General features: G+C 39.5%; 1 protein-coding gene across 1 annotated transcript in view; it reads left to right on the top strand.

Annotated features, from left to right (window-relative positions):
- Nucleotides 1-17,221, top strand: part of LOC107670264 (rho guanine nucleotide exchange factor 26) — an 82,118-nt gene that overhangs the window by 35,549 nt on the left and 29,348 nt on the right. The window contains exons 7-11 of the mRNA XM_016462807.1: nt 9,711-9,863; nt 11,589-11,718; nt 12,736-12,810; nt 12,911-13,000; nt 15,621-15,775. Of these exons, the coding sequence (XP_016318293.1) occupies nt 9,711-9,863; nt 11,589-11,718; nt 12,736-12,810; nt 12,911-13,000; nt 15,621-15,775 (603 nt within the window). The remainder of the gene's footprint in view (nt 1-9,710; nt 9,864-11,588; nt 11,719-12,735; nt 12,811-12,910; nt 13,001-15,620; nt 15,776-17,221) is intronic.

The following is a 17,221-nucleotide window of genomic DNA, read 5'->3' on the forward strand; positions in this document are numbered from 1 at the left end:
GTGTGTTTCGTTGTGAAAGCGAAACTACTTTGTTTGGCCTTCCAAAAGAGGACGATATCTGCTTCGTCATGCCTAGAGCTGATCCGTGCTGGTCGCTGAGGAAATACATCAACTTCGCGCTGTGGATCGCCGGATCGGCTTTCACCGTGGACGAAGCGGAGTCCAGCCCAGGGTCGTCACATGTGCTTGCCGCAAGCCCTCCGGCCGCTCCTTCATCGAATCTGCCGGCCACGCCTTTCTCAAGCCCGCCCGCCGCCGCTCACTCTAGCCCGCCGGCTGCCGCTCACTCTAGTCCACCGTGTGTGACGCTTGTGAAAGCGAAACTACTTTGTTTGGCCTTCCAAAAGAGGACGATCACAAATGCAGACATGGTTTTATGTTTACGCGGCGTGATGCAACGCGTAAAAAGACAGTATAAGTCATTATAATCCGTAATTTTGTCCCCACTGGATGCAACAAATGCCTGTCTCGTCACTCCGGGAGACGGCATCACAGTATGGTAAGGGACGTAACATTTCTGTCACACGCTTGAGGTATTCGGCCAATCACAACGCACTGGATAGCTGGCCAATCACAGCACACGTAGCTTTTCAGACCGATGAGCTTTGTAAAAATCGACGCGTTTCAGAAAGGTGGGGCATAGAGGAGAAACAATAATGTACAGTATATAACCTTAAACCGCATAAACACATTTCATTACACAAAATAATGTTCTTTTTAGCAACATCAAGATTGGAATCCTCCATTTACCATAGATCCATCATTGTATAATCATAGTTCCACAATGGAACATTCAGCCAAGCCCCATATTTCTGTCTTTGGGACCATTGTTTTTAGACACTTTCTGAATGCTTCACCCATCCAGTCAATGAGGAGGAAGAGGAATAAAATGACAAAACTTGTGTTTGCCTGTGTATTATGGTTGTGTGCATATGTTCTTCCCGTCAGTGTTGTCCATGTCACATCCTGACACTCGTATGGCCCTAATCCCTGATGCCCACACTCATGAACAAATGTTCTGTTGAGCCGTAATGCCCTGCAGACAGGATCTACCCCCACTGACCCCTGGTGAGGGGCACAGAGCTGTATTACAAGAAATGTTTTCACTTACTGAGTTTAGTGTGCTTTCCATCTGTGAGGAACGGTCCAGCTGGAGAGTCTCATTTATGAGAACACACGCTCATCCCACACTAATACTGCTCAGTTTTCCGCTTTCATATGGAATGGGAAAAAATAGTGGATTCTGGATTGATAAAAATGTAATTAGGTAAATTAGGCAAGAATGTTTGTCACATGATAAAACTTTCTTTGCCTGCTGTTCAGCAACACAATTTATATGGGCTGAGTACTGCTGTTCCACATACCTTATGTTAGTTACGTCATGCTACTCTCTTTTTTGAACTCACACAAACCTCTCTGTGTATTCAGGAACAGCATGTCCACTTGTGCGACCATCCATTACTGTGGGTTAACTTAAGCGAACAGCTGTGTGTGTGTGTTAGATGACAGTATACTCGTCTAAACTCATTGATGACCGTATACTCGTCTTCACAAATCTCCCTCAGAGCTGTTAACAGCTGTAGCCAGTGCATATCCAAACCATGCAATAAAAGTCCAGCAAGCTAGAATGACAGCAAAAACCACCCAGTGTTCACATAGATGGATTAAATATTCACTAGCTATACACAGTGGAGGAGTGTCATAAGGTTGAGCTTTCAGCAGACTCAATAAACTGGAGTATGAAAATGGGTCAGGCTCATTTGCGTGGACACTTACACATTTAAAGACATCTGGCAGTGAGCACCGCTCCAGTAAAACATAATGAACTCATGGGATAATTGCATTTAAAGCATACTGTCTAAGCTTATTAAACCTGTGTTGTGTTTGAGAGAGCGTTGTGTTTAAGTCTAACTAAAATAAGTTGTGAACTGGATGCCTTGGCAAAACTACAGTTTGTATACATGCTTAGATGTTGAGTATGGCTAATCTTGTTGTGCATTCAGCTATCAGTAAGAGTGTAGTACTCTCAGAACACATTTTACCTTTTTGAAATGCATTGTGCAGATTTTAATAGTCAGTAGTTATAATTTTGGGCTTCTATGCCTTTCATTGGATAGGATAGTATGGATGTGAAAGGAAGCAATGGTGAGAGAGAGGGGAACAGGATTAACAACTCTTCCCGTGACGCTGCACGGTTGCGACTCGGACTCATTGGCTGCAAGTGTCTACGCGGTTTTATTTTGTTTGTTTGTTAATTATTTATTCTTACTTTGGATGGTGGCACGTCAGCGAGCCACTCAATGGCGACATTTGCACAGATTATCGTTTGGATATTTATTATTTGGAAATTTTTATCGGAATGGCTTTTATCAACTATGTGCGGGGAGACCCAAACTCTCATTTCATACACAAGAGAAGCCCTGTTCCTGCTTTCATCTTGATCTGTTAATCTAAATCCGATGGTGGATTTGCCAGAGGAGCTGAAACAGAATTCAGATCAACAGCGGTGACACCGGAGAAGAGGTCGACGTGGGGGAGTTTTACATCGGCTCAGACGGAGGTCCAGTAGGCCCCCTTTTCCTTCCATTATTCTTGGAAATGTGAGATCACTTAGAACTAAGATGGACGAACTTCGTATTAACACCAGGTCGTGCTTTGAGTATCGGGACTCAAGTTTATTGGCGTTCACAGAGACCTGGCTTCATAAGGACATTCCTAGTTCACTTGTGGAGATAGAAGGTTTTTCTTTAATCCAGGCGGGAGGACAGAGAGGAATCCTCGGGAAAAAACAGAGGAGGAGGCGTCTGTGTGTACGTGAGTAACAAATGGTGCACACAGTACTCAGTGAAAGAGACTTGTTGTAATCCTGACGCGGAATACCTCTGCCTAAGTTTAAGACCTTTTTATCTCCCAAGAGAGTTCGGCAGTATTTTATTGTGTGTAGCGTACATCCCTCCTAACGGCAATGCATCCAGGGCTGCCTCATGCATATCAGACTGTATTCAAAAACAACTACAGCGAACCCTGGGTGCTCCAGTTCTTATCATGGGTGACTTTAACCAGTGTAAACTTGAGTCATTCTTACCAGGCTTCTTCCAGTATGTTAAAAGTGCGACAAGGAACAATAATGTTCTGGATAAATGTTATAGTAACATCAGGGAGGCTTACAAGGCCAAAATGAATTCTGTTCACTTTATATACAAATGATTGCTTTAGTAGAAATAAGAACAACTATATTATAAAATACTCTGATGATGACACTGTAATACTAAGTCTTTTAGGAAAGAATCAGGACATAACAGAATATCAGTCTGAAATTAGGAACTTTGTGCAGTGGTGTAATGTAAATCACCTTATTGTCAATGTTGGAAAAAATAAGGAAATGATAGTAGACCCAAAAATTTTGGGTGATTACAGTCCAGTAATTATTCAAGGTAACAGTATTGAACAAGTGGATACATTCAACTATCTTGGGGTGGTCATTGACCGTTCATTGACTTGGAAAGCCCACATTGATTATCTCTGCTCAAGATTCCAGCAAAGACTATATTTTTTTTAAGAAGACTTAGGTTGGTCGGAGTAAGTCAGAAAATCATGTTGTTTTTTTATCAAGCAGTTTTGGGAAGTTTATTAAACTATGGAATGCCGGCTTGGTACGGCAATCTTTCAGTTCAATCAAAATCGCAGATTGTACGCCTTATCAAAGTTGCTATGAAAGTCATAGGTGTAAGAGAGTATACATTACTTCAGTCCATGTATGAGTCGTTGGTTTTTAAGAACGCGCAAGCAATAGTAAGTGATTCAAGCCATGTTTTATTTTCAACATATCAATTACTGCCATCAGGGAAGCGTTATAGAGTTCCATTATGTAGAAGTCATCACTATAAGAATTCTTTTATACCTGTATCTATTAGGACTTTAAATAGTAAATTGCAGTAATTGTGATGGTATTTTAACTAACAAAGTGTTGTTGTTTTGTGTGGTTGTTGTGTATTGCTGTAGCTTTGAGTCCAAGACAAATTTCCTGCAAAGGACAATAAAGTATAACTCTAACTCTTAACTCTGAAAAAGGACCTTGAATCAGGACTCGAACTTGGGTCACAAGGCTATGGCTTCGGAATGGCTATAGGACAGCGTATGTCCTAGAGCAGGGGTTCCCAAACTTTTCCATTCCATGACCCACCTAGACAAGTATAATCTATTTCACGACCCACAAAAATATTTGAGATCAAAAAAACAACTGACATTACTTTAAGCCTAATCTTAATTAAAAGTTTAATATGACAGAAATTATTTAAGAAAAATAACTGTTTTATTTTAGAGTACAACTGTAAAATTTCACTACTAATATTTAAGTTTTAATTTCTTTGTTTACAGATGTTAAAATATGAAACGTCCATAAAAATGTGAAACAGGCTCACTCCAGTGAGCTGTAATCTGCGCTGCGAGTGTTGTTAAACTCATCGAGGGGTTCAGCGCAGAAAATGCATTCATGGTCTTTCAGTGTGTAGGGGAGAGCGGAGCACAACCCAACACTTTTTTAGCAAAGCATAAGAAGCAAAGCAGAACTATCTAAAACAGTTTTGAGATTAAAATAACTGTGAAAAAGTTAAAAATAATAACAATAGTAATAATTATTTAGTAATAATAAATACTAAAAACCGAGATGACAAATTTACTTCAGTCAGGAATGTACTTTTGCAATGGTTAAATAAATGTTAAGCAATATCTTCAAAAGATTTTTGAACTTTGGCACATTTTTTCTCTATATAGAGATGATATGTCAAGGAAATATTGTGAAATTTTGTAAATTTTGTTATGTGGAAATGTTTAAATCTTGTAGTGTTACAATTAACCCTGCGTTTGTGCCCTGCTCACCCCGTACATGTGAAATGCTTTTTACAGACCGTTTCCTGAACGAAAACAGTGCCGAGTTCAAACAGACAATAGAAATGAATGAACATAGCCTACCTGAAACCGTTTTCGTAACATTTGAATTTTCCGCTGTATGCAATCTCATACAGAATACAGCGCATTGAAGTGAGCGAGTTTTTTCTCATTAATATTGCGGACCGATTGAGCCTTTTAATAATGACATTGCTCCGAGACCCTCACTGTTATTACAACTCATGAGTCGCCCGCGCTTCAAAACATGTTTTAAATCGCGGACTTAATTGCGATTCCAAAATCGCACTAAGGATATTGCAATTCGTAATTAATGTTGGTAGGCTATATCGTGCAGCCCTAGACTGAACTGTGTGAGTGTGTGTGTCATTGAAACGCAAATTTAGCTGCAGCCAAGTGACTTTGTGCGACCCAACTTGTTCCACTCTGCGACCCACAGTTTGAAAACCCCTGTCCTAGAGGATGCAATAACACTGTGTTGATAGCTAATGTCTCGCTCAGGTAGGCCTATTGAATTAACCACTTTCTAGTAACTATCATGTATTGTCATGTCTATCATATGTACATTTTCTTTCAAAATATCAGCTAATTTGCCTGACACTCAACCTCAAAATATTGAATGTACTGTTAAAGTGTTGTGTTGTGTTATTGCTGTGCAACATAAATAAATTTTTGTCAGTAATAATGTGTGATTTGTCATGCCGAAACTAGGGCTGTGCAAAAAATCGAATGCGATTTTCATGCGCATCTCATCAGTAAAGCCGCTCCTGTGATTAGTAGTAAATCTCCAGCACGTGCTTTCAGATGGAGCGCCATTTACTACACAGAGCCATAGTTCACTGACAAGCTACACAAAATCGCGTTCAAAATCGGCAATGAATCGCCTGCCTGTAGTAAATGCCGCTCCATCTGAAAGCACGTGCTGGAGATTTACTACTAATCACAGGAGCGGCTTTACTGATGAGATGCTCATTCGATTTTTGCACAGCCCTAGCCGAAACTAAGCAATACTAACAACATTTACTCAGAATTAGGAGTTTTGTTTTCTGTTATGAGTTGAATTACTGTAGTGATGTAAGGTTAGTAATTATAAATAATTATTGTTACCACATTATCGCCACAGCCATATCATCATGCAGCCCAAGACTGGTTGCCCACTGAAGCTAAGCAGGGTTGAGCCTGGTCAGTACCTGGATGGGAGACCTCCGTTTATCAGTGGTATAAAATCTCTGCCACATCAGTATTTTTGTCTTGTTTTCCAGTACAAATCATTCGTAAATCAAGAGGTGTTTTATTTGAAAACCAAAATAATGTAAGATAAGTCTTCTTTTTTTTTTAACTCTATGAAAGTTAAGTGAGTTTATGCTTAAAATGAGGAAAAATAGCAGCCAATGGGGTAATAAATAAATAAATCAAAAGCCATATCACCCTATAGCCGAAGACTGGTTGCTCACTAAAGCTAAGCTGGGTTGACTTGAGCTTGGTCAGTACCTGGATGGGAGACCACATGGGAAAACGTTGCTGCTGGAAGAGGTGTTAGTGAGGCCAGTAGGGAGTGCTCACCCTGCAGTCTGTGTTAAGTCCCAATGCCCCAGTGTAGTGATGGGGACACTATATTGTCAAAAAGCACCATCCTTCGGATGAGACGTTAAACCGAGGTCCTGACTCTCTGTGGTCATTAAAAATCCCATGGCTCTTCTCGTAAAGAGTAGGGGGTATCCCCGGTGTCCTGGCCAAATTCCCTCCACTGGCCCCTGTCAAGTTCAAGTTCAAGTTCATTTTATTTGTAGAGCACATATACAACAGCCACCAGTCTGACCAAAGTGCTTTCCAGAAGAGCAACAATTTTACCAACCGCACGTTTAAAAATGACCATATTACAATAGTCAATACATTAAGGAAAACAAATAAGTTTTTAGCAAGGACTTAAAAACAGACAAAGAAGGGGCCATTCTAATCTCTAAAGGTAGGGTATTCCAGAGTCGTGGCCCTGCCACCGCAAATGCACGCTCCCCTCTACGCGTAAGCCTAACGTGAGGGACCACCAACAAGGCCTGGTCACAGGATTGAAGGCTTCTAGACGGAGAATAGAAGTAAAGAAGGTCAGATAGATAGACAGGAGCTTGGTTATGTAGGGATTTATATACAAAGAGGAGAATTTTAAAGTCTATTCTCTGACAAACCGGTTCTTTAAAATTGTTACTATCTCACCCCCACGTCCACTCGGATGAGGAGAGTTAAAAAATGTACAGTCAGCAGGGATCAGAGCAGAAAAAGGAGTTAGATCACCAACCTTTATCCAGGATTCCGTGATAAACATAAAATCCAAGTTATGAGATGAGTAGAAGTCATTTAGTAGACAGGACGAAGCCACCGGTAGGCCAAATCCAGCGGGCGCCAGGCAGCCAAGCCACCGCAAAACGACCCGTGGGAAGGATCCGGGAGAAAGCCAGCCCGCAGATGAGCTTTAAGCTTCACGATGTATCCTCCGCGTTTGTCTCGTTTCCTCCTTCGCTTTCTCCGCAGGATGCCGAGGGGCCACCGGCGGATACAATCCGGGATAGCCGCCTGGAACGACTCATTCCTATTACCAAAGGAGCAGTCCACATCCAAAGTGTAAGAGTTGGTGAATGTGTCCGCAATTGAGTTGCGGATGTCCAAGAGTGATTGACGGTTGTAGATTAAAAGCGTGTAGCAGTTTAAAGACAGAGCAGACAACCAGACAAGCAAACACGAGAGCAACAGACGGCATGCCGAATGCACAGGCGCCATCTTCCCAACCAAGCTGTCTAATTTTTGGTTGATTGTGTCATGATTGTCAATCATGGTCTCCTAATAATCCCCATCCACTGAATTGCCTCTATCACTCTCTCTCCTCTCCACCTGTAGCTGGTGTGCACTGGCGCCGTTGTACTGTGGCTGCCATCGCATCATCCAGGTGGATGCTGCACACTGGTGCTGGTTGAGGAGAAGACCCCCTCATATGATTGTAAAGCGCTTTGGGTGTACAGCAACACACAATAAGTGCTATATAAATGCCTCATTCATTCATTCACATATAGGAATATAATGGTTAAAGCCCTTAGGCCTAAGGTAGGAAGATATGATTTCTTGAATGTTCAACCATAACGTTTGAAATGGAGGGGAGGGGGGTAGTACACAGTTTTCTGAGAATTACCCATCGACACTTGCAACCTCGGGTTAATCAGTTTTGCTCACTAAATGAATTTGTCTCTTTCTCTGTCCATAACTGCCTTGAAGGTTGTAAAATGAAATCATCTCCCCACTTACCATTTCTCAGACACATTAGCAACTCCCCGCCTGAATGTTTTCTAGTCAGTGTTGATGTTTTCTTCTGAAGTACTGGTTTGGCGGGATGTTTCACGATGAGGCTCATTTAACTTAAGCTGTGCTTCTGAAGAACTGAATTTTTTTTAACACTCCAATAAATCTGACGCTTACATCCTAAAAAGCATGGAGTCTTTATTATTTAGATGTATGATGTTGATTAAGTATAAATTAGGCCCAGCAAAGCACAGACAGACATTGAACTGTGTTGTTATTGCTTTCCTCTTTTACTGGCATAATAAGCATCATCAAGTGTAGTGTTTCAAATAAACAAACACAAATACTCATTTACAAACAAACATTGATGCATACCTAAAAACAAGGACATACAAGAGTTAGTTCTTTTGAAGGAAGAGTTGATATGACATTGATGTCATTGACGGTGTCCCTCAATCTGGCTGAATATATAGTGCACAAAACAGAACTTTCATTCTGGCCCTCCATGATTCCTGAACTGAAAAAATGACAAATGAGTCTTCTTTGAATAGACAATGGGCCTGCTATAAATGACAGACACATGGTTGAACATGCACAGTTGTCTTAATTCTGCACCAAAGCAAAAGTGCATAGCAAATGCCCTGCTTCATATGTGTCCGTGTGAGTGTGCGTGTGGATTGGATTGTGTGGTGGATTGCTCAGATAACTTGCATTCCTCCGCTGTGGTTCCTTGTATTGCTGTGGACAGAGTCTTTTGTAAGTGAAAACAAAACTTGATTTTGCCACACAAAAATATACACACTGACACAGCAGCTGAAATTTGCTTTCAGTAACTGTTTAAACCCCAAAGAACAGAAATATATGTTTGTTTCTTGCAAAAACGTTGATTTTGCTGCTGAATTTGTTTAATATTTGCCCTTTGTACAAATTTATATTAAGTCCTGTTCATTTGGACTGCATCGTTTAATTCTTGTCCCTGTAAAGCTGATAGGGCTCCAAACACCTGTAGGAAGGTCCTGAGGTCACGGCCCTTGTGCTAACAACCTGACTGACATCACTTCCAGAATTAGCATTCAGGTTGTGTCTTTCTCTGGTCTATTGTGAGATTGTGAACCAGAGGTCACACTGGGTTCCAGCACAGATGGCTCTGAGCTGCATCCTCTGGATTACTGGAAAATCGTGAATACTCTGCGACTGGTTGTGAAGTGTGTGTCCTGTCAGGAAGAGCATGTGTGTATGATTTTCATTCTGCCATCCCTGGTTGGTCATTTGAGGGGCTTTGGGACATCCTGTTCTCTGATGTGATCATAGGCTGGGAAAGGAGGCGTTAAAACACCTTCCTGGCTTTGTGTTGCATATGTGTCTGTGCTGGATGTGTATGTGTCTGAGTGTTTGTGCACGTGTAACGACTAAAACAGGGTGCTCCCTGCATCAGCTTTGACTCGTGTTGATGTTATGTGAGGCATGTCATGTATGTTATTGCTTTCATGTAATTGTTTTCCTCCCCTCTCTCCCTTCAGGTTCTTCAAGGAACTTGAGGATCGGCACCAGCAAAACATTGTAATCAGTGACATAAGTGACATCGTTAGAAGGCACGCCCAGTCAAACTTTGACCCCTATGTGACATACTGCTCAAATGAAGTGTACCAGCAAAGAACCCTGCAAAGGCTGCTGTAAGTACAGCGCAGACTGTCACTGCTTCAACTGAAAGTCATGTCTGACTTTTATCATTTAGCCCTGAAGATATGAAGCTTTTTCTGTACAGAGATCAGATTTCTATGGAAGCCTTTTTCTGCCTCAGAGTAAAAATAAAAAGGGTAGTTGTGAGATTGTTTAAAATGGGGAAAAATTATATTAAATAAGAGATAAAGTTAAAAAGTCACATTGCGAGAAATGGAAGTGTTATTTGCAAGATCACACTGAGAGATACTAAGTTCAAATTACAAGAAACAATGTCACGGTTGCAAGAAATATAATCACGTAGTGAGATGCCATATGGTCACAATTGTGAAATATATAGGTGTACGTATAAGAGATTTTGAAATTGAAGTATTACATGTGGAGCTCTTTCGAAAACTTTTACTACGTTTTTACCATTACAACTGTTGAGATTAACTCATCGTGAAAAGTGTTGATTATAGCATTATATATAGATCTACTCCTGTCGCATGAAAATTTCATTGAAGCAGATGATGACAGACTGTTGAACACATGAATGCAGTGCTCGTCATTGTAACTCGAGTTTTGCACTCACAAATGCTTTCATCATAACTAACAGTGCAAACGTGATGTAAATAAGAGATTCATTGTGCAGTGTAGACTGCGTCATTGATAATAAACTCACACTGTGTGACTCCCGTGATTATAAAGGGGAGCATTCATTGACTGCTTTATGTATATAATTTAATCACAATTTAAGTAACCGATTATTTTCATGCCACTAAAAGAAACAATGTCTAGTAAGTCACTGGCTTGATTTACTGACACATAAACAGCAATAAATGATTGAGACAAAGAACATCTGTACACAAATCATTACATATCAGAAATCACTGATCGCAGATTAGGCAACATGGTTACTTAAATGTTGTGGTATTACTGTAAGGTCCAAGGAATCCTCAGTGAAATGTATTGAACAAACAAATAATGCTCTACTGAGACATCCACATAGTTGAAAATAAATAACCACTTTCCTAGAATTAAAATGCTTTGGAAGGTATTGGTAATGATATTTTAAGTCCAGTGATCCTGTATTGCTCTTCTCTCCTTCTCATCCGACTAACGCACCGTGAGCAGGGGCCAAAGACGTGATGATGTAGAAGTAGGCATGCAGAGGTGGTCTTTCGTTGCACTGTTACTTCATAGAGAGACAAAATCTGAAACGAGTTGTTGTTTTTCTGAGCTTGGTTTCAATAAAAGCTGTTTTTTGGACTAACAAGGAAGTTTTGAGCTCTGTTTTTATAGTACAATGAGCTCTTAAACGATCAAGGGAAATTTGATATCTCAATTCATGACCCCTAAGAGAAAGAGTCACAGCTGTGCGATATAAAGTAAAACTGTGAGAAACAAAGTTGAGGTTGTGTGATATAATCACTATTAAGTGAAACAAAGTCCCAGATGTCAAGTCACAGATATATTGTAAGTTAAAAAAGTCATGTGATAGAGGTGTGACTTAAAATCACCTTCCTATTTGTGATGTCTCAAAGTTACGATTAGCAAAAATAAAGTCAAACTGCAAAATATAAAGTCGCAATTATGAGGAATAAAATTGCAATTACCAGAAATGAAGGTGCACCTTTTTATTTGTTGCATAGTGATATAGTTTTTTTTTTATATCATAGGGATCACATGACACTCTGCGGCCAATCACTAGTTTAACAGTCCATTTATCCCTTCAGAAATAAAAGCCCGTCCTTTAAGGAGTTATTGACACGGATCGAGGCCCACCCAGACTGCCGAAACCTTCCCATGATCTCCTTCCTCATCCTTCCCATGCAGAGAGTCACACGGCTGCCCCTGTTGATGGATGTGAGTGACATTATCCCTCGACTTCCCCTTGCCTGACCTCTGCTAACATGTCTAACACCGACATAAACATCTAGCTCTCTTGTAACTGCATTTTCAGTCTTCTGACATGCATCTTATGCTTTGATTATGTGGTTAATTTGACCTGGAGGATGTTCACTGTTACATAAGACATCAAATTAAACCAATTAAAGTCTCCTGGTGGTACTTGTTTTTCTTTCTCTACTTCTCATACTTTCGTCTCAAAATTACACTCTCTTCTCTCCTTTCCATTTCATTGAAGTAAAGCTTTAGCTTTCAGGGCCTTTCTGTTTAACAGTAACAATTCTGTTTAGATTTATTTATTATTGCTTGAGACCTTTCTACAGTATTTCAGCATAAGGTAAAGGGATTGAGTTGGTATGAGGCTCTTTTATTATATTTAAAAGATGGTTTAAAAGGGTTGGTGTTATTTCCTCTCTATCGTCTTTTCCTTCTCCAGAGAATTGTGTTTGTAAAATGAAATGAGGGAGTAAGCTGCATTAAAGATGACCTAGAAACTTCTCCATAGTCCCTATCCTCACAACTCTTGTTTTCATTTATCGCCATCCTTCCCTTCTTCCTGCAGACCTTTTCTTGCTTTCTCACCCTCTCATCTTTCCATCTCTTTGTTACTTTGTGGGTCCCCTGAGCTTGGTAGTGGGTTTCCTAGTTTAGGACAGTAGAGCTTGGCTGGCTGACTCTGAGCATGAGAATTTTGGGATTGGTTTTCTTTCCTTCTTTCTCTCTTTCTTCCCACAGCTCAGAAACAAGTAAAACTCTAGCTGGGAAATATCAGACAAGCGTGAGAAAAACGTTTGAGAGCACTCCATTAGAGATAAAGTGTTCGAAAAGCTTCAGGAACAATAAACTAAAAACTATTGTACAAACAGGAAACAAGTTCTGATGCAAGTCTATTTTAGATTTACAGCATATTAAACTGTGTACTCAAGCACCAACAGTTCAAAGATCATTTTGATTAAAAATGTTTTTGTCTTGTAGACCATATGCCAGAAGACGCCCAAAGATTCGGCCCCTTATGAGGCATGTAAAAAAGCCCTGCATGTTGTCAGCAAGGTGAGAAATGCTGGGAATTACCACTGCAGGTTTTTCTAGTGTTTGCCTGAGAAAGCCTTAGTTAATAATCACCTTTTTTTCTGTATGTCTGTATATGCAGCTTGTGAGGAAATGTAATGAGGGTGCTCGTACAATGGAGAGAACAGAAATGATGTACACCATCAATTCCCAGTTGGAGTTTAAAATTAAGGTAAGAGAATAAAACCAACGTGAAAGGAATTTAACGATTGTGCTTAATAATTCCACTGCCTTAATGATTCTTTTAATATTTTTAAGAAAGCACATACTGGTCCATACTATATACTAAAACTGGGCTATATACTAATGATTTATTAATGAAAGTACCTATAAAAAAGAAAGTTATTACAACAAAGCGGTCCTCTGAATGAGTTTCTGCTCCAAGTATAGTTTTTAAACAAGTTTCAAACATTCTCTGTCTGTCCAATCAAACTACACCCAACTTCTGCTTTGGTTGAGTCTACGTTTTTGATCTAAGGCCCTGTTTACACCTGCCATTAAGATGCGTTTTGGTAGATCAGTTCACAATTAAACGATGGAGACACATTCCTTTTTACACCTGCTTTTTTAATCCATCTCTTTAGTCCACTTTCGACCACTTTCATTATTTCTTTAAGGAGAGGGTCTATGAGTGGGTGTATGTATGGGCCTTTTCTGATCTTTTGATCTAATATTGCAAAATAAGCTCTTGCAATTGAATTATGAACGTGAAAGGAGACAGCGGAAAAGCAGCTTTGAGAGCAGCAGCTTTGCTCTGAAAGCCACAAAATTACTCCCAAAGCAGTGGGGTTGTGTTAGAATCAGGGATGGTATAAGAACATTTTGCTTTTTAAACTTTTTCACCTTCACACAAAACTTATGATTTCAGATTATTTTAAATAGGTTAAATCACGAATTTTAAATTCTGCCTGGCTAGTGCAATTGAGCAACATGTAACTTGCTCATTGTAACTAAAGTTTTGATTTCCAGTCCTATAGAGATTTATGCTGGTGTATGACATCTCCCATAGAGCAGTTATGTCACTATCTTCCTCCTATCTGTGCTGTCTGACGTTATGTCTGTAGTATCAGCTGATGAGGAACATTAACTAAAACTCAGCTGCAGAGAAATGCAGATCACTACACAAGAGTTACATGTACAGTTTTGCAGATGCAGACTGTCTTAAGTGGAGAGGAAATATGTCCTTAATCATATGAAGCATGTGTATCCTTTTTGTTTCCTTACTGTAAACACAAAGTGGTTTGTGGTAATGTCTGTGTCACAGCTGAGGGCCTTCTCAGATTCTCTATGTAGAGTTGCACAAATCCTAGTTATTGCAGAGGTTAATCCAACTTGTTAAAGAGTGAAAGGATCTGGATCTGGTTAAATGTGAACTATATGCTCTTTTTTATCTCACAGAGATTAGCAAGAGTTTAGACTGTCAGCCTTTTAATCATGGGATTCACACGCCTTCACCTTCATGTAGTACCTTGTACCACAAGTAGCAAGTAAACTTGTGGGTTTTTGCTGCTGTTTATTTTACTTGTAAAACTTGTTCGCACATTCTGACCTGATACACACATGCTGCTCACTCGCTGTGGGTCTTCTGTTCATCGTGACATATTTTTCACTACGTTATTCGCAAACATGTTGTGCATGTGCAGTTTAAATTTACTTTGCATGTGCACAGTGATGCATTGGACACACTCACTAATGCAGCCATATTTACAACCTGCTGCTTGAGCAGTGTGGGAAAGTTCTGCTGGCACATTTGGTACGAGCAGATGTCTAAAGGGTTCTGCATATAATCACAAGACTTTGCTGAGTCCAGCTGTTAGAAGGTCAGTAGATCTCAAAGTTCTTTGTGACTTCATTTCTAGCTGTTGCAACAGTATGTGTCACAGTGTGACTTTATTGCTTATTTTAAACTTTATCTAAAAATTACCAGGCTTCCATAGATATCAGTCAGTGGATCTCATTTACTAACCATGTGATATCTGCATGAAAGCATTTTCACAAACACTTCACTTCCCGATGAACAAAATCAAGTTGTGCCCTACATTTTTCTTCGAATGTATTAACATTTTACTTGTTTATACATCACAATAGATAAGAAAACACAAATTCAGTATCATGCCATTTTTAAAAGATGTTTGTTGTGTTCGAACTTGCTTTGAAGACAGCACACTTGCCATTGCTCTAGGATCTTTCTGGACATCTTCTCATGTGTCCTATGTGAGGGTGTAGTATGTTTGCTGAGAGTAACAAAAGGCTTTGCGAAAACCCTTTATATGGAAATGGTTTGGCCCTGTTTTATGCAAATTAATGTAGGCACATGGCTGCTAATCAACATTAGAATGAGGTTAAAAGAACAAATTGCTTTGTGAAGAAAAATTGTCATCAATGATCGATTATGAAAACAACAAGAAATTGTAACATTTTGATTAACATTACATCATATACATTTTAATATTTTGACAACAACACATTGGAAAAACAACTAAGTATGGGTATTGTTTACCATTTTTAGCTTTAAAAACTCCTATATGGACCAAAACTAAAGCAATGAAACTGAACACAGGGATCTTGAGACAGATTTTTTTTTAAAGCAGGCTGATTTATTTTATTGTTTAAAGGTAAAAATGACTGAAATAAATAGTCCCTATCTAACTATTTATTTCACTGTTCTAAATGTCCATGATTTGTTTTAAAAATTAGGTCTTGTTAACTTTGTTCATGTCGGTCGTGTTGCATTGAAACATTAATGATTCTGTCTGGTTCACATTTTCTCCTTTCACACTTTCTCTCTGCAGCCGTTCCCACTGGTGTCGTCCTCCCGCTGGATGGTGAAGCGTGGTGAGCTAACAGCTTTTGTAGAGGAAAATGGCATCTTTTCCAAAAGGAAGTCTCGCCAGCAGGTCTATTTCTTCCTCTTCAATGATGTCCTCATTGTCACACGAAAGAAAAGGTGAGCTGGAGATGATGAGATCTCTCCATACTGTGTCCAAATGTACCTCTGTTCTTCCCTTGCTGTTATTGTGCCCTGGAGGATAATATAGAGAACAGGAAATTATTGTGCTAACATAAATGGATGTGGAGGTAAAGCCTGCATCTACAGGTGGGTGTGGATTATTGCAGAGGTAGGATAAAGTTAGCTACAGTACAACACTCATACCAAAGAGGAAAAACAGAACCCAAAAATTGTTTTAAGGAAATAAAGTAACGAAGAGGGCATAACTTTGTATTTAAATAAACAGGTGATGAGATTTATATTGTTTTTTGTCAGCATTCAAGATTGTAATATGATGTTTCCCTCGATTCTGATTCCTGTTTAAATTTATGTTGCCAGCTGCCACTGTGACTCAATTTTAAGCTTTTGTTGTGGTTGTCCTAGACAAGTATTGTGTTTTGTGCTACCAAGCACAAAGCAAATAAAATAGAAACCAAGTGATGAAACATTATCTTTGTCATGCAGCGCTGTTGATAGTGGTGTCCAGTGTTCAGTGCATGTTCATTTGAAAATATATAAATGGCATTGTATCCAATGTTCCCTCTAAGCTGCGTGCGCGTGCTCGCGGCCACACACTTCTTCCACCGCGGCCGTGCAGAAGAAATAATGTGCCGCGCACATGCAAAAATGAGTTGGGAAAGCCATTTGATTGTATTCCAAGAGGTCCTCGCTGCAGCCTGTAGCACGATGACATAGCTGGATCAGATCCAATCCAGATGGATTTTAATGCGCATGCGCAAAGTGGGGCTGTCATTGAAGCTGGTATTTAATGTAAATTAAACTGTAATTATTACGAGATATAGGCCTAATGTGTGTTTCATAGGCTTACACAAATTATATTATACTGGGATTTTAAACTAGTAGTGTATTAAAACTTTATTTAAGCAACGATGGCGTAGTTTTGAATGAAAGGGTTTGGTATGTAAGCTGTTTATTTTTTATTAGTTTGATTCGTTTTAGAAATAAAACTCTGCTAATTACAATTTTGTTTGTTCTTGATGAAAAAAATGGGGTATAACTATTGTCTCTATTTTTTCCTCTGATAGTCTAGTCAAGATAGTTAGATAGGTCTGTCAAAAATTAGTTAATGAATCAAATATAATTTTTCGTTCTCACTCTCTGTGCTATACGTGACAGAGTATAAAAGTTATAGGCCTACTAAAATATGCGGACATAATTTTTTATACCATATAAAAATAAAAAGAAGAAAAACAATCCTGTCAGTTGGGGTTCCGTATAGCCGATAGACCCGTTATCCCGGGTTATACCTGTTTTTTACAGTTAATCCCATGTCCAGGAAATAAATACACACACGGTCGGAGACAAGGCACACTCTTAAAAATAAAGGTGCTTCACGATGCCATAGAAGAACCTTTTTGTCTAAATGGTTCCATAAAGAACTTT

The sequence above is a fragment of the Sinocyclocheilus anshuiensis genome, unplaced genomic scaffold, assembly GCF_001515605.1.
Source record: "Sinocyclocheilus anshuiensis isolate Anshui unplaced genomic scaffold, SAMN03320099.WGS_v1.1 scaffold1017, whole genome shotgun sequence".
Lineage (NCBI taxonomy): Eukaryota > Metazoa > Chordata > Actinopteri > Cypriniformes > Cyprinidae > Sinocyclocheilus > Sinocyclocheilus anshuiensis.